Consider the following 17,535-nt stretch of genomic DNA (forward strand, 5'->3'; position numbering starts at 1 on the left):
TAAAAAATAAAAAAAAAAAAAGAAAGAAAACAGACCTGGGGGAGAATCCAAACGGCGAATATGAGAGAAGAGAGAAGGAAATGAAAATATCACTGGTATTTAGGGTTAGTATTGAGTGAGGTAAAAACGGTGGATTTGTTTTTCTTTATGGGCTTAACAAACATGGGTAATAAATACTCACCCAACCCAACAACCCATACCCATTTATCAAACACCCCCTCGAAGGTAATGAGAATGTTATTAGCTATTATTAGAGATGTTCACGGGGAGGGGCGGGGCCAGAGATGTCATTCCCCATCCCATCCTCGCTACCCATTTCATTCCTCATCCCTGTGAAATTCCCCACGGGGAATTTTTTTCCATTACTTTTTTTTTTTTTTTGTAGAAAGCCAATTAATTTAAATCACGCAACTTTTAATTAAATAATTAACTTTATCACTAAATTGTTTGCTATTGTTAGTTTTACATGACAATTTGAATTTAAAGATAAATTACTCGAATTTTGGCTTAAAAAAACTAATTAATTTTTTTAGTAGAAAGAAATAAATATAAATCAAATTATTCACATATATAATCTAAATTTAAATATTTAATTTAAACATGTTCATTATTTTTTTCAATAAATAACCAAATTTAAAATTTAAATGTAATATTTATATAATAATAACATTAGATAACTATACTAAATAAATATGTAGAAACTAATCGGGGCGGGGACGGGGAATGGGACGATGGCGAGGATGAGGAATGCATTCCCCGTCCCCGTCCTCGTTTAGCTCACGAGGAATTTTTTTCCCACTCCCTCTCTCGGGGAATCCTTGCCCGTCCCCATGAGGAAACTGAACATCTCTAACCATTATAGTATGATTTTGATAATATTGGATTCTAGAATATATAATCCTTGGTATATATTTTTGGTACATATTAAGGTCAATAAAGGAATATTGCATGTATTGTATTATAGTAGCTGTTCTGAAATTGAATTTATACCATATCGATAACTAAAAAATATATATATTTTAAGTACATATCAATAACTAATATATTTAAGACTAAATCGAGTTTAATTTTGGTATGGACTTATATATTCATCGTCTCTATAAAGCCTAGCCATAAGATTTATTCAATAAATTATATCAGGAGACTAAATATAATTTAAATGAAGTAACATAACGATTTTTTAAAAAAGAAGTAACTTAATGAAAATAAAAAAGCTATAAACAAATATAAGTCGAGCAAATCTAAATGTGCAACTTTTTAAATAAAATGAACGACATTTGTGAAATTAAATTTAGAAATAACCCAACTAGGGTCGGCATGAAAATAATTGGACTGACATAAAATTTATACAAACAATCTTAAGGTTTGAGGTTCGATTTTCATCCATCGATTGTAAAAAAAAACATTAGACGCAATTATGACTTTATCCTTTAAGCTTAGTGACTAAACTAAACAAGTGTCACAAAAATGACAAAATGACAAAAAAAACATCAACAAGCTTTTATCATTAAAAACAAAAAAAAAAAAAAAATAATAAAAAAATCCCCTGTTTTATAGGAGTATCATGAAATAGTTAAAAAAAAAAAAACTTTTAAGTATAACTCAACTGCTTAAAATATATATTCAAACTAACAAGTTAAATGTTAGAATCTTACTCCTTGTCGAATTAAGAAAAGAGTATTTTGATCTATGTACTTTTGACTCTTATTTATTTTGGTATTTATATTTTTAAGATGTTTATTTGGTCCATATATTTTGAACTTTTATTTATTTTAGTAATTTTTTCAAAATATTTGATTTAATCTTTATACTTTTGAAAAGTGATGATTTTGGTATCTTCATTTTTATGAGAAAAAACTATCACTCTTTCAAACAGATAATTAAAGATTTGGTCCCATATCATAACTTTTTTTTTTTTAATGAATGTCCAATTTATTGGATATTTACATTTATAAGATTTAATGACATTTTTGGACAAAAATAACCATCTTGAAGTAGACTGTTGTATATTGGTGGCTATTTATAAGGGAAAATTTTCCATATTTACAAAGTCCCTTAGAAATATAATATGCATTTATTATAACAATTTATTATGATTTTCCCCATATTTTCGAAAGGCATTTAAAGCTGGGAAGAGATTTTAATATCAATATTTCAAGATTCTAAATTGGTTAGCGTCCCTTCATGATGATTTAATATAAATTTTGTTTCCATATTTTCTCTTCCATTCCATGGTTCAGAATTATCTACTATATCTTTCTAGTTATTTTAAGATATATCTTAAAACATCGTGTTAGGAGTTTGAAAATATTCTAATCAATATATGAATTATACTCAAATTTGTTATATGATGAAATATATAAAATATCGTATCAAAATGTTTTTTTTTACGATAGTAGTTATATTTGAAAGTATATTTGAAATGGACTCAAATATATGGTTGTATCATTCTAAAGTTATTATATTTGAACATTTTAAATTAGTTAACGTGCTTTTATGACAATTTATTATAATTTTTTTCTTCATATTTCTCTTCCATTCATATCTATTCCATCTTCATAATTGTTTTTAAATATACCTAAAAACATAGTGCCGTATGTTTGAAAATATTATAACCACCATGTGAGATATACTAAGACTTATTATATAATAAAATGCACGGTAAAATATTATATTAAGATGTTTTATTTAACCGTACAATGGTTACATTTGAAAGTATATTTGAAATGTACTCAGGTAGATGGTTGTATCATTCGAGAGTTCGATATAACTTGGTGTTCAACATAAAACATGTATATAAGCGTATATATTATCAAACAGCACACGCACGCACGCACACGCGCATACGCGCATACATGTATGCGCACGCACACACATTATAATAACTTAAATCACTATATCAATTTTTTTTTACTTAAATAATTAAATATCTCACTCGTAGATGGCAAATATATGATTGAAATGTTTAATTTTCATAATTTTTAAAAATTAAAATTAAAATATTACAACAATATATCCTAATAGACGGGGCATGGCAGGGCCAGGAATGGGGAATATAATCTTCGTCCTTGTTTAGTCAATGAAATTTTTTTCTCCACTCCCTCCATTCCTCGTCTAATTGGGGATTTCCCATTCCATTTCCGCCCTAGATTAAATGGATATCTCTAGATGGCAGTGACAATAGGGGTGAGAGAGGGAGATCGTGGGTTTGGAGAATTTAAGAAGAAAGACGAAGAAGATCCGAAAAGTGGAGAAAATGTGAGAAGAAAGATGAAGAAGATTGGGATTTAATTTTTGGTTCAATTAAAATATTTTTAAAAAGATAGTTTCTATTAAAGATTGCGCGTGAATCAAGAGACCTTTGAGTTTTCATTTTTGAAATACACGTAACTTCAAGTCGAGATAATTGGGCCTTAATATTCATGTAATTAAGAAGTCCCCTTGAACATTCTTGTAAATAATAGAAAAGTTGAAATGTAAAGCCTTTATTAGGGCTTTTATGTGATGTAAACCCATTTTTAAAAGTTGAAAAACCAAAATGAACTAAAGTTAAAAGTAGATCAAAATGAACATTTTCAAAAGTATAAACATCAAAATGAACAAAAATTCAAAAGATAGGAATCGATACAAGCCTTAAAAAAATATAAGAACTAAAATAAATCAAAGCAAAAAATATATGAATCAAAGTAGTATTTAAAAAATTAAATTACAAATTTAGTTCTTATAGTTTTGAAAAACTTAGAATTTAAACTCTATGATTTTAAGAGTCAGAACTTATTTTTATTATTTGGCAAACCTCATAAAAGTCCTTATAATTGATAAAATTTTCATAAATAGACTACAATAAAATTATCATAAATGGGGATTAAGTCATAATTTTCTTCGAAATATAAAAACTAATATTATATTAACTAAAATATTTTCATAAAACTAATACTATTTAGAGAATTTTATGAAAATATACTAAATTTAAATTTTTTGGACTAAATTTACAAATTAACCCAATTTAAAACACGATACTATCGTCTTGTAGTTGGTATAATTCAACCAAAAATATTTATATTGATGACTCTCATGACGTTCAACGGACCCAACCGGCCAGCCTCTGAACCGGAGAACGACCGGCCGGTGCCTTCCGCCGTTGCTGCTGACCTTCTCCTCCTTTCAGGTGCGTTCAAACCCTAAATTCATATGAGCTTTCTGCAACTTCCTCAGGAGTCAGCCTCAGATAGGTGTTTTAAATGTTCCTCGAGTTCATTGCTTCTTGTTCATGACCTAACAATTTGCAGGGTTCTGTCGAATCCAAAGGTACATGATACTATAGCAGAATTTGTATCTATTAGGGAAAATTGTACAGAACGAACACGAACACGAACACCAACATATACATAGTTTGATAATATGAGCGTTGTTCCGAAGGAGTCGATTGAAATCGTTGCGCAGAGCATTGGGATTTCCAACCTTTCCCCTGAGGTTGCTCTTGCACTCACTCCTGATGTCGAGTACCGGGTCCGTGAAATCATGCAGGTATTCTTATTGAAATTACAGATAGGCTGTTTCTTTGAGGATTTAATGCTTAATTAGGTTAGGAGCATGTCAATTACATCACTGCTGGAGATTTTTTCTCTTTTGGTTATTTGTTTAGTATTTACTCTGGTTAGTTTTGATATTGTTATTCAGTGGAAGTTAGATGTATTGTATGTATTACATTTAGGCTTCAAGCATATCGTTTAGAACTTGATTCATTATCCTCGGAAGGGCTTTTAGTATTTGAAGGTTATTTGATTTCTATTGTTATTAAAATGCAGGAGGCAGTTAAATGTATGCGTCATTCAAAGCGAACTGTTCTCTCTTCCGTTGATGTTGATAATGCACTTAAATTAAGAAACTTAGAGGTGAGTTACGGTAGTGTGGGTAGCTGCTTTCTCCTCTTTCACCTTCTGTTGTTGTTGTTGTTGTGTATAGATTAACATAGCATCTGTTTGGAATTTGATTTATTATTATTATTTTTAATATTACCTACTTTTGTGTTTGATAGATCTAGGTATTGATGTATTAGTTCGTTGTCCCTGTTTTCCTCACTAGTGACGTGGAGGAGTATTTCAATTGCTGCTATTTGAAATCTCTTTTGAGTAATTGGTTCTTTTAATATTTAATTTCATTTCAATAAGGTTAGAAAGTAAATATTTGAAGTAGTTTCTTAGTAGTTGCATCAAACATTCGACTCCATCTGTTTGTCTAATTGTTCTTACAGCATGATCATTAGTTATTCTTCAAAAATCTAAATTGGATTGAAGGTTATCATTTTTCAGTAGTTTCTCCACTTTCTGGTATTGTGTTTGGCAGTGAATGATTTGACTATTATTTCTATAAATCAGTAAATTTGCTAGTGTTACTTGTTTGTTTCAATATCTAGTAAACTAATTGTCCAGCCACATTTTCATTTAGTATTAGCATTGGCTCATGTATACTAAAACCTTTGATTTTCTCTGTATTGTATGTGTTATATCATGTTCTATATGGATCTTATGGCCAACATCTAATAGCCCCTATTTTTATCTATGAATATCTCGCCTTAGCCAATATATGGCTTTGCTGCATGCGATAGTTTGCAGTTCAAAAGAGCTGTTGGACACAAGGATCTCTTTTACATTGATGACAAGGATGTGGAGTTAAATAATGTAAGAGCTATATGCATGTTAAATGCTCCAGTTTATTTGATATATAAGATCCTTTAACCACTCAAGTTTATGCTTTTTTGCAGGTTATTGAGTCACCTTTAGCAAAAGCAACGGTTGACACATCAGTTGTTGCTCACTGGCTGGCAGTTGAAGGTGTTCAGCCTGCAGTTCCAGAGAACTTGCCGACTGAAGGTGGTTTTTTCACTTGCCCGGTGATTTTTTTTTTTTTGATCGATAGCAATCAGGTCTAAGGTGCATTGGTATTCATTTGACCATAGAACATATTCTATTGAAACCAAAGCCACAAAGTCATTTGGATTGTTTATCCATTTTGCTTGTAGAACCCCATGATGGAAAGAAATCCGACTTGAAGGAGGAAGAACTTCCTTATGACACTAAACCACCTACTAAGCATGTGATTTCAAGGGACCTTCAGGTGCAGTATCTTAGAATGAAATTATGTAAGCTATATTGAGAGGAGTTTTATACCTTCTTCTTTTGCAGCTTTACTTTGAGAAAATAACCGGTCTGATCTTGAACAAGTCTGGGTCTACTCTCTTTAGAGAAGCTTTAAGGAGCCTGGCAGTTGACTCAGGAATTCAGCCTTTGCTTCCATACTTCACGTGCTTCATTGCCGATGAGGTACCCTTAAGATCTATTCTTCTTCTTTCTTGACACTTTTTTAAGAAGTTGATCTATTTCCACTCATGTTGAACTGATGGTTCCTACATCATAGGTTTCGAAAAATCTATGTAATTGTCAACTCTTGATTGCTTTGATGAGGATGGTCTGGTGCCTTCTTCGAAATCCCCAGATTCATATGGCACCTTATGTGAGTAAATGGAAAAATGGTAAATTTATCTGCTTATCAATTGTACTGAACTTTGTTGATAGATCTCTACTTTATCATAAAAATCTAAAATTTTCCTTCTCTATATGACTCGCTTTGATTTGATTTAATGATGACATCTACTCAAACAGATAAATTTGTTATGATGTTGTATATTGTTTCTTTCTCCAGTTACACCAATTGATGCCGTCCATCATTACCTGCCTTGTTGCCAAACAATTAGGTAAAAGATTGTCTGACAATCATTGGGAGCTTAGAGACTTAGCAGCAAGCCTGGTTTCTTTGATATGCAAAAGGTTATTGCCTTTATTTTATATACCATGGTACTTTTCTCTAACAGATATCATTGTCATAAATCAGGATGAAAAACCTTGCAATCTTCCTCCTTTCAAATGCTCTGGTTTAAACTGTGTGATTTAGAAATTAGAACTTCGGGATGCCTTGTCTGCTAGAATAGGAAACCATATTCCTATCACATTGATATTCCCTCCTCGAACGGAAGTTATGCGTTGATTTAGATCGTTATCTTGTTCCAATATGTTTGGTATAAAGTTCATGCAAAAACCCAAAGATAGATAATGTTGCACTCCTTGCCTTCACTATAAGGCGGGAATGCTTGGACCTCCTCATTTTATTTCCTCATCGTATTTCTTTTCTTTTATTTTTTATTTATATTATTTTTAATGATTGCAGATTTGGACATGTTTATCACAATATTCAACCTCGTGTTACAAAGACTCTTCTCCATGTTTTCTTGGACCCCTCAAAATTATTGCCTCAGCATTATGGTGCAGTTCAGGGGCTAGCAGATCTTGGTCCCGATGTGGTAAATCCATTTGCCAATGACTTATGTATCATGAACAGATGTCGTAGGATCTATCAACGAAGTTGCAGTTGATTATTTTTAGTGTATCATTTCAACTGAGAATGAAAGATTGCCATCTTTTGTTTTCATGGTTTTCAACCCCAAAATCTGGCACTATTTTCTCTCTTTTTAAATTCGAACTCTTTTGCCTCTTTTTCCATGTCTGATGTGTTGATTTCATCAAGCTGAAATTGATAGAATATACTGACTGCTGAATAGGTTCGCCAGTTTATACTACCAAATCTTGAACCGTATATGCAATATCTAGAGATGGAGAAGCAAAAGAATGAAATGAGGAGGCATGAAGCTTGGCAAGTTTATAGGACGTTACTGGTTAGTTCATGTTTCATCTATCTTTCAATTGATGTTTAGCCTTGCTTGTATGGATTGCCATTATAAGCCTTGAAGCGTGTATCTTTGAGTCTGGACTAACAAACCCTTGTTTTCCTAGCATGCAGCTGGTAAATGTATGCATGGTTGGTTGAAGGTTTTTCCTCTCTCTCCATCTCCACCAATGCGTAGTACTTCGAAGATAAATACGAATATCAATGGGAAAATCGTGAAGACAATTTCAAGTATGATCTCTTCCCCCTATCCTGACTCCAAGTATTACAATTTCCATATGGAATCTGATGCAAAATCAATTTGCGTTTATCTACTAGAATTAAGTGACGTTCCTAACTTCTTCCATGAGTGACACGGTCGATGCCCAGTTTGTTCTTGGTTTATTTGTAAAGGCCAACTGTGGTTTCTATGTGTAATTTTTTCTGGAAATTGGGTGATAGGGTACTGCAAAGAGATCCAATGATGGAAGATAAAAGTTGTCATAAAACTTTATTAAATTTCCATCGACTTCTTACTCTACCTGCATTTAACTTGTAGATAAACGCAAAGCCAGTTCAGACAACTCGGTGCAGCAACCAGCACCCAAAAAGATGGCAACAGATAGCACATTGGGCGCAATCCCGATGAACTCCATGATAGTTGATATGCAAGGAGCTACAACTGGGCTCCCGACACCACTCGGAGGTTCAAACATCGGCGTCGGTCGAAATTTCCCAAATGAAACAAGGCCAGGTAGGGAAGGTGAACTAGGCTTTAAGGGTTCCACTGCTCTTGCTCTAGCATGGAAAGAAGATTTGGGTGCTGGGCCATTGCTGACTTCGCTTTTTCCACTTTTTGGGGAAGATCTGTTTTCCTTCATCCCAAAACCTGAGCTATCCTTCTTTTTGTGAACCATTTTAGAGAATATTTTGAAATTTTCTTATCAAATGTTTTTTTTGTTTACAGCAAGCAACTAGATTGTGTAGCCACAGAATGTGGTCATGTTGTAATTATCACTAAAAAATCTTGAAAAGGTGGTCATATCCTTTTGAAGAATAGTTCAATTCCATTTAACTTTTGAGGAATATTGTTATGCAAGGCTATGTATCGTTTAGGGTTGGAAAGTTGTCTTTAGCAGATAAAGATAGCTATAACCTTCTCCACTTCTACATAAAATTTAAAACAATAGTTTTAATGCCATTCTAAAATCTACTTTATGAAAATAGTGAAAAATTTACCGAGGATTTAATCAGTATGCCAGAAATTAGAGTGGAAATTCAGGAATTGGAATCAAATTCACGACCTTTCCTTCATCTATCAACAATGAAACGAAAAATGATTATCGAGGCAATGAAGAGAGTACAAGAATTTGGATGGCGAATTTCAAAATTTTTTATAAACTTTCTTTTGGTAGTTGAGTATGAAAATTTGAATCCACCGACCTTAAAGGGAGTAGATGAATTCAAGCATTTGACTCAAATTCATGACATTTTCCACTCATCTATTACCAAAAAATGATTGTCGAATCAACAAAAGGAATACAAAAATTTGGACGGTAAATTTCAGAGAGTTTTTATAACCTTTTTTTTTTTTTTTTAAAAAAAAAAAAAAAAAAAATAGTTGGGGAAAATTTGAACCCATTGACCTCAAAGGAAGATGACATTTAACAGATTTTCTCGTAACTTGATAGATAAAACCAACTTTGTGATATCAATAAAGCAAAATGTATATATACCAAAAGAGTGCTTACATCATTCTAGAAACAGGTATATTTCCTATGGTAATTTGTTTAATAGGCAAGATAAAAGTTGGTATGATGAACAACCCATAGAGTGTAAATCTTTTAAAAAGAAACAAGAAAGACAGTGGTCATATTCACAATCAAAACCAAACTAACTATTACTTGATTCAAATGACGAAAATTACTGATTACAAAATCAATGTAATTGGCAGGAAGGGGATGCCTGTTAAGGCTATTTGTTGTCATTCAAGTTGAAGCAACTACACTAAACTGGCAAAGAGCATAACATATACAAGACAGATTCATAAGGCTTTTGTGCCAAGGCAGGTGAAAATTCTGCAAGAATGGAATATTGACTAAAAGAAGAGCCTTCGACCTCGATTAGGAAGCGTCGGTGAAGCGGCAGGTGATAAGCTAAGAGGGAGGGTTGAAGAAGCCTTGCTGTTTTTTTCTTGACCTCCTCCAGTCACTTTATCAATAAGTTTTGAAGCCCTGGGGTCAGCTAACAATGTCTTCTGAAAGGACTGAGAAAACCCTGTTGCAATTATAGTTACATGGATTTCTCCACTGTACCTATCATCTACAACTGCTCCAAATATTATGTTGGCAGATGGATCTGCCAAACTTGTCACAACCTGCCAATTATTGATCCCCAAACAAAACATCAGTTTGTATTTGAACTCTGAACAATACAAGAAAATAGCATGGAACGAGGAAAGAAGGCGATCGAATATTAAAAGATCCATATATTAAGTTCAAGTGTCAAAAGTTCTTAACCTGAGACACTCTGTTCACTTCCTGTAGAGTAATGTCCTTTCCTCCAGTAATGTTATATACCACTCCTGTAGCTGACTGAATTGAGGATCCAATCAACGGGGCCAAAGTTGCTTGCTCAGCTGCTTCTTCTGCACGATTTTTGCTAGAGGAAACACCAACTCCAAGCATCGCAGTTCCCGAGTCTTTCATGACAGCTTTCACGTCAGCAAAATCCACATTGACCAGCCCTGGAATCTGGAAAACGAGGAAGTGAATATTAAATAAATAATATGCAACTAGTGATGATACGACTGCAAACTTTTTCCTCATTTAAGTGAACTCCAAAAGCTACTTACGATATTGACATAAGAAAATAGTACTGACAAACATTTAGAAAACTTGGAAACAGTTGAGGCCCCAACAAAGATATATGATGCAACACACCATGTGCCACATAGCATATGCATTGGAACGTCTGTTTATTAGTTCTCTAACTATGCTCCAACCAAATAATGGCCAATCATATGGAAGTGATTAACTGTGAAAATCGGGAAGCCTGAAAGACTGACCATCGGACTGATCCCAAATCATTACCCTTGCTTGGCCAGCTTGAAGGGAAAGCAGTATGTCGACACCTCTCCATCTCCAGTGTCCAAGGGCAAGCAACTCATAGACCAGTGTTTTGAAATGTGCATGAAAGCGTGCACTTATGCAAAGGCATGCCACCTTTAGGCGCACACACACAAATCAGTTAGTTACTTAAGCATCTTGGAGAATCACACTCCAAAAGCCAGCTATTGAGGTGAGAGCCAAGCCACTTAAGAACTACATTGGTCATCCCATTCTAACTGAAATGGGACAAAGGTAGCCAATGCTACCTTGGTTCCTAAGAAAGTGACTACACCTATCTCAAATGGGTTGAGGCGTAAGGCAGCATGCCTCGGCGATTCAATTGTTTATATATATCGGCTGGAGATCAGCCAAAACACATCATCATATGAGTCTCCTTCCTTAGTATTGTGGGTAACAAATTGATTTCAGCTCACTCTCTTTCTACTTCCCTCTCTTTTTCTTAATCTTCCACTCTCTCTCAATGTCAAGCATATATTGTCAAAAGAACAACCTGAGAATGATTGTTTTCTTCAAATAAATGAAAAGATTCCTCTCTTTCTCAACGTTCAGCAAAACAAACGAAGTTAATTGTGGATTCTATTCCTGTAAATCAAAGTTATTTCCCTCTCTAGTTACACAGGACAAGAATGGAGGTGGACTCTTTTGAACACCTCCATTGTCCTGTCAAACTCATTGTAGGCTCGAACAACTCCATCATAAGCTCTCATATTTGTAGGCTGTTGTGGATTTGTTGGACAACCCTACTGTTCTGTCAAGCTTATCCATATTAAACAACCTTATTGTTCTGTCAAGCACATCCGTAGATTAATAAAATAACTCAATGCTTGTGTCAAAAACAACCCTATTGTTCTATCACGCTTGTCCAAAGATTGATAAAATAACCCTATACTTCTTCCAAGCTCCACAACAGCCACTCCACTTCAACATGAAATGTGAGCTTCAATGATAAAATCAATGATCCCCCTAGCCCTCTAACAACAGTCTCTAACAATAACTCTCATGATCCCCCCTAGAGAAGATCCCCTGACTATCTTGGAAAATTTTGTGAAAAACGGAAAAAACATCACTCAAATGGTTTCTCCCTGCCCATGGGCCATGGTAAAGACAGTCCTTGATTTTCCTCAAACTTGAAGGTTTCTCTAGCCACTACCTATGTCCAAAGCAAATCGACAACTAATCAATACTATCTGCAGGAGGCCTCAGGGATCATAAAAATTAACAATAAAAACTAACAATTTACCTCTCAATTACTTCCACACTCATAAGAATCCAGGCAACCTCAATTTGCCTCATGCATACACAACTACTCTTTCTCCCAGTACTAGCAATTAGTGTAGTACTTTGACAGAAAGAGAGAGAGAAACTCACGACTCCACCTCCACTTCACTTTGACCTTCAGCTATCCCTTTATCTCTCTCTCTCTCTCTCTCTCTCTCTCTCAGTTATTATTATTATTTTTTTTTAAAATAAGAACAGCTATCCATTTATCTCATCTTTAGGGGAGCAATTTCTCTAGTCCTTCTTTAAGCTCCCTCTAAAACCTCTAAATTCTTGCAACACCATGCCCCTTCTCTTCCAGTTCATCAAACACCACAGTGAATGCCTATTCCAAATTAGTTCTCTATTTTTCTTTTAACTCAAACCAAGCATTCATCACACATACAAAATATGGAGGAAAGATGAATATATCACAAACACTTCTCACCGTAATTATATCAGAAATTCCTTGTACTCCTTGACGTAGGACATCATCAGCAAGAAGGAAAGCATCTTGAAGAGGTGTCTGTTCATCAGCAATATCAAGCAACCGATCATTGGGGATCACTATAAGAGTGTCGACATTTTTCTGCAACTTTTCAATGGCCTCCAGTGCCTAAGAAGAAATAAACACTAAAATATAAGGAAAAAAATATGAAGTCAAAATCTTCAATATCACTTTATGAAAATAGGCCTGCCCTCCATGCTATCCAAAAGTGAGTGATATTTCAAATATAACCGTTGTTTTCATGAAAATATAATGTGAAATCAGTAGCCAACTTATTCCACAGCCGGAACACAAACTATTGACTTGTTGGATATAAAAAAAAAATGGTCCTTAAAATATTCAACAGAAGGCTACCCCCTCATAAACTTATTTCCTTGATACACACCACAAACAAAAAAATTGAAGGGTCGAATCACACACATCCCCAAGATAATCTAAACCCCAGGGAGGTGGGGAAGAGATTGAGTCCATTTAATCTCAAAGGAATCAGTCAACAAGTAAATATGCAATCATTATTCATTTTAGAAAAGAAAAAAACCTACCTGCAAGGATCGTTTTCTTCCTTCAAAACTGAATGGAAAAGTAACAACACCAACGGTAAGGTAACCCGCTTCCTTGGAAATCTGGGCAACAACAGGGGCTGCACCAGACCCAGTGCCTCCACCCATACCAGCCGTTATAAATACAAGATCAGAGCCCTTGAGAGCACCAGCTATCGCTTCTTTTGATTCTTCTGCCGCTTGTTCCCCTAAAAGTGGATTCCCACCAGTACCTGCATCTCTATCAATAAACAAATCAACGAAAGTCAAAGACATTCATCAATAGGCATCAACTACTTAAGCCGCAAGGGGTACTTGGTCACAAAAACTTCAGAACACATTCCCAAAAGGCCAAAAGAACCAAAGAAAAAGGTGAAGTTCCTGACCTAGACCACGCGTCAAAAGCTCTCCAATTTGAAGTGGATTCTCAGCAGCAGACTGTAGTAGAGCTTGAGAATCCGTATTTATAGCATAGAAATCTACACCCTAACACAAAACTCAATAATCGTAACCATCAGTCTCCATCATACCCAAGCAACAAATATCAATTCAAGCACACATTATACCATCAATACAAACAACAAAACACATTTCTATTTAATTGAATGACCACACAATTCATAGTAATTCAACGAAGTAATGAAGCTGGTTTATGGATCCAATAAATGATTTATCCATCGCCAAAGACGAAAGAAACAACTGGCTAAAACCAATAACCGGCTTCAAAGAAGAAATGCACAAATCTACGCGAACTTCTTCCACTCTTGTATGCTCGAACTTAAAAGTGAAAATTATGCAATGCAAGGAGATAAACCCACCTTCAAACCACTGCCAATCATGCGATTAACGGCATTGTTGCCGCCTCCACCAACTCCCACAACCTTAATCTTAGCGGACTCCATAGAGGAAAATGAGCAGCTCACAACACCGAGATGGTGTCTTCGATACGGAAATTTCCGCTTGGCATTAGAAGAGGAACAACTGCAGGGGAAGTTGGAGGGAAAGAAGAATGTTTTGAGATGAAACTGAGGGGGAACTGAAGAAGATGATAGATTTGTGAGGTGAAAAGTTGCCATAATCGGAGAGTTGTTACAGTTTCGCAAGGCCTGGAGTTCCCCCAGAAATGGAAGATAGAGAGGGGCAAGGGGCAGCCGGGCAGGGGCAGTCACAGGTTTTTAGGGTTTTAGAAAAAGATCGATATTATCAACTTTCAAATGGCCAACGTCGTTGAACGGAACGAGTTGTATGAGGCCAAACGTTATCATTTCATCATTAACACATCTATATGACAATTAAGTTAGGTTCGTTTTAGTCCGTTCTTTTTTTCTCTTGATTTTTTATGATAATTTATATGGAATAAAACACATTTTCGTTCATTCGAGGTTAATGTTTATTTGGTCACAAAAATTTTAAAAAATTATTAGTTTATGAGGTTTGAAAAATACTTCTAAATAGTTCTCGACTAAAGAAAAAGTGGCATGATATGTTGAGTTGGCAAAGTTTAAATTGGGTGACAATTTTTACTACTTTAATTTTTCTATGGGTGATTTTTTGTGTGCCTATTTTTAATGATAGTCGAGACTTATGTAGAGTCACTACAACCAAATAAAACTTTTGAACTACTCCGACAACTTAATAATATTAGTAGCAAGATCGAGTCAAGGTGGGTGGGTTGAGCAAAATATTAAGTATGAGAAATAAAAAGAGGCCTAACTTAGAGTTCAAATTCAACCAATTATTTGATTGATCATAGAACGTTTAAAGATAGTTTTCATTCATTCAAGCTCTTAGCCTACTTACTTGAAAACGCTGTAACAAGTGCCTAAACTCAACAATTAAAAATCTAATTAAACTAGATGTTCAATTAATTGGGTACAATAACATTCCATATAAATCTCATATCCACGTTAACTAAGGGTGCACTAAGACGATTAGCCACTTGGATAACCTAAGTTTACTAATCGATTTTGTTCTTAATCCAAACTGATTATGCAAGGATAATCAAACCTAACATACCTCAAAACATATAAATTAAAATAGAAATTAAACTCACACGACACTACATGGTGTTTCCAGGGACATTTTGGGCGTATGCATCTATTTTTAACCTGACTGCTGAATTAAGGATCCAAATAGGTTGTTTAAGCTTTGTTTTCATCCTAATACTCGATTCTACATCTTAAATACTCGAGATCTACAAAATCACGTAATAAACATATTAAACAACGTTAAGTTGAGTAAGATAAGTGTTATCATCTAGCACATATTTTGCCTACACTTCTCTCTATTTTTTATTATTTATTTTTTTTATCTACCTTTAAAAGATCTTTCCCCAATTTTTTATCTCTACATAGCTTCTCTCTAAAATATTTATCCTTCTCGTCTAAAAACACCTCTTTGATTTATCTCCCTAAGAATCAAATATTTTAACACAAAATTTTCTCGCAAACTTTTTTTTGGAAAATTCACTGAACTTTTATTTCCCTCTGATAAATGTGTCTCTCATTCTTTTGTGAAAAGAGTCTCTTTGAATTTTCTTTTGTCACAATTTTTTCTTCTCAATTATCTTTATTTCTCTAACAAAATTCTTACTATCAACCAAGTTTGAACATTGCATCACTTATTTAAATTTTGTGTCCAGTTAGATCAAATTAAAAATTTAAAGTTCAAATGGATACCATCCAAAACTATTGTCTAGAAAAAAATTAAAATTAATTATCAAAATAATTCTTTATTTTTAATTTTCTATTTAAAAATTGAAAACAAAAAATAGTCACCAAACAAGTTGCAATTTTTTGTTTTTCTAAAATAGAAAACAAAAGCAGTTGTTAAGCCCATGGACACTACTCCCACCTCCAAATTCCTTATTCTGTTATCTACTTTTCACCAATGATTTAAAAAATCAAGTCAAAATTTGAAAACTAAAAAAATAACTTTAAAAAAGTATTTGTTTTCGAAATTTAACTAAGAATTCACCATTGTACTTAAAAAGGATGCAAATTATTGGATGAAATATCCTTAATTTTAAAAAAAACAAAAACAAAAAATCAAATGGTTAACAAATGAAGCCTAAACATATATGACTTTTGTTTTTAAAAAATTAGGAACCAAAAACCAAAAAAAATAAAAATAAAAAATTGTATGATTATCAAATGACATAAACTTTCATGCTTGTAGTAAATAATTCTTTGAAGTTTAAAAAATATCAAACATGTTTTGAACTTTTTATTTGTGTCAATAAGTCTCAAAACTTTTAAGAAAGTCAAGTAGGTTAATAAACTTTCAATTTTTGCTAATAAATCATCTGTTTTCAATATCTTTCAAAACTTACAAATCTATTAAACATAAAATTTAATTTAATTTGATAACCATTTCATTTTTAATTTGATCTAATTTTATGTTTTTGAGATTTGTGCTTGTTTTTTACTCTAATTTTCTTATCATGATTTTTATTTACCTTCAATAACATTTAACTTCTCAAACAAAATCTAAAAACAAAAACAAGTTTTTTTTTTTTTTTTTAAAAAACACTATTTTTAATTTTCAAAACTTGGCTTAATTTTGATAACATAGATAAGAAGTGAACATAACAAAGAAATTTAGAGGTAAAAGTAAGACTCATAAGCTTAATTTTCAAAAAAATATAAAATCAAACAATTGTCAAATGAGACGTAAATTTTTAATGTTGTGTCCAACAAAATTTTAAAAATATCAAATAGGTCAAATACCTATTAAACATTAAAATGAAAAATTTAATGACTTAACAGGTACAAAATATAAAGTTCAAGGATTAAACACTTTTTAAAGTCCAAATGACTGTTAGACACAAGATTGAATGTTTTAGAGACCTGTTAAAAACTTTTTAAAGTTCAAAATCCCATTTAATGAAAACCTAAAAGTTAAAAGATCAAACCTGTAATCTATCCTAATTTGTTTAGATTTTCATGCATATATAAATTTACCGTGTTACACGTAAACTAAAAGAAAGCTTCCAAAAGCCAAAGTTAGCTTGAAATCAGAAGGTTGTACTTGAAATTTTTGCAATTATCCTAGTGTTGTACTTGAAAAAAGAGGCTGCCAAAACACGAATATAATTCTAATTCAATTGGATAATTATCAATAGATTCCAAACGCCATCTCATACTCATAACTTTTGCCTTGTTTTGCTATTATAGCATTTAGTTTATTCATCAAAACTATAATCAGATTTTTGTCCAGATGACTTTCTCATCAGCGCCTTTATATTTTTTAACCTACCCCTCACAAACGTAGAAAATCTAATATTTTACTTACGTCATACTCACTACCGCATTTTATAACATATCACGTTAGAAATGACCAAATTTATCGTATCACTAACACAATGGTCATCTCTATAGCG

The 17,535-nt window shown here is 33.2% G+C and overlaps 2 protein-coding genes across 3 annotated transcripts; one reads left to right on the forward strand and one right to left on the reverse strand.

Annotated features, from left to right (window-relative positions):
- Positions 1–4,015: 4,015 nt before the first annotated feature.
- Positions 4,016–8,805, forward strand: LOC120089687 (transcription initiation factor TFIID subunit 6-like). Of its 2 annotated transcripts, none has more exons than XM_039047050.2 (13): positions 4,016–4,168; positions 4,290–4,527; positions 4,809–4,895; positions 5,580–5,681; positions 5,765–5,873; positions 6,023–6,117; positions 6,186–6,323; positions 6,418–6,513; positions 6,703–6,827; positions 7,225–7,357; positions 7,616–7,729; positions 7,848–7,971; positions 8,279–8,805. In XM_039047050.2, exons 2-13 carry the CDS (start codon positions 4,402–4,404, stop codon positions 8,629–8,631), a joined length of 1,602 nt encoding a protein of 533 aa, XP_038902978.2. In that variant the 5' UTR covers positions 4,016–4,168; positions 4,290–4,401; the 3' UTR covers positions 8,632–8,805. The 2 variants fall into 2 exon arrangements, with proteins under 2 accessions (XP_038902978.2, XP_038902979.2); XM_039047051.2 differs by having other exon boundaries at positions 4,035–4,168; positions 4,309–4,527.
- Positions 8,806–9,592: 787 nt separating this feature from the next.
- Positions 9,593–14,485, reverse strand: FTSZ1-1 (homolog of bacterial cytokinesis Z-ring protein FTSZ 1-1). The gene is made up of 6 exons (XM_039050336.2): positions 13,973–14,485; positions 13,541–13,640; positions 13,158–13,387; positions 12,556–12,723; positions 10,239–10,472; positions 9,593–10,096 (listed from the first exon to the last, which is right to left on the reverse strand). The coding sequence occupies exons 1-6, from the start codon at positions 14,228–14,230 to the stop codon at positions 9,818–9,820; spliced, it is 1,269 nt and encodes a 422-aa protein (XP_038906264.2). The 5' UTR covers positions 14,231–14,485; the 3' UTR covers positions 9,593–9,817.
- Between the last annotated feature and the right edge of the window lie 3,050 nt (positions 14,486–17,535).

This window comes from Benincasa hispida, chromosome 11 (assembly GCF_027475165.1).
Source record: "Benincasa hispida cultivar pf3 chromosome 11, pf3_genome.v1.1, whole genome shotgun sequence".
NCBI lineage: Eukaryota > Viridiplantae > Streptophyta > Magnoliopsida > Cucurbitales > Cucurbitaceae > Benincasa > Benincasa hispida.

Coding starts and splice junctions, on each gene's coding strand:
- LOC120089687 (XM_039047050.2), top strand. CDS start 4,402: ATGAGCGTTGTTCCGAAGGAGTCGATTGAAATCGTTGCGCAGAGCATT. Junction 6,324..6,417: donor CGTGCTTCATTGCCGATGAG/GTACCCTTAAGA, acceptor CCTACATCATAG/GTTTCGAAAAATCTATGTAA. Junction 6,828..7,224: donor GTTTCTTTGATATGCAAAAG/GTTATTGCCTTT, acceptor TAATGATTGCAG/ATTTGGACATGTTTATCACA.
- FTSZ1-1 (XM_039050336.2), bottom strand. CDS start 14,230: ATGGCAACTTTTCACCTCACAAATCTATCATCTTCTTCAGTTCCCCCT. Junction 13,641..13,972: donor TGATTGGCAGTGGTTTGAAG/GTGGGTTTATCT, acceptor GTTTTGTGTTAG/GGTGTAGATTTCTATGCTAT. Junction 10,097..10,238: donor AAGTGAACAGAGTGTCTCAG/GTTAAGAACTTT, acceptor AATAATTGGCAG/GTTGTGACAAGTTTGGCAGA.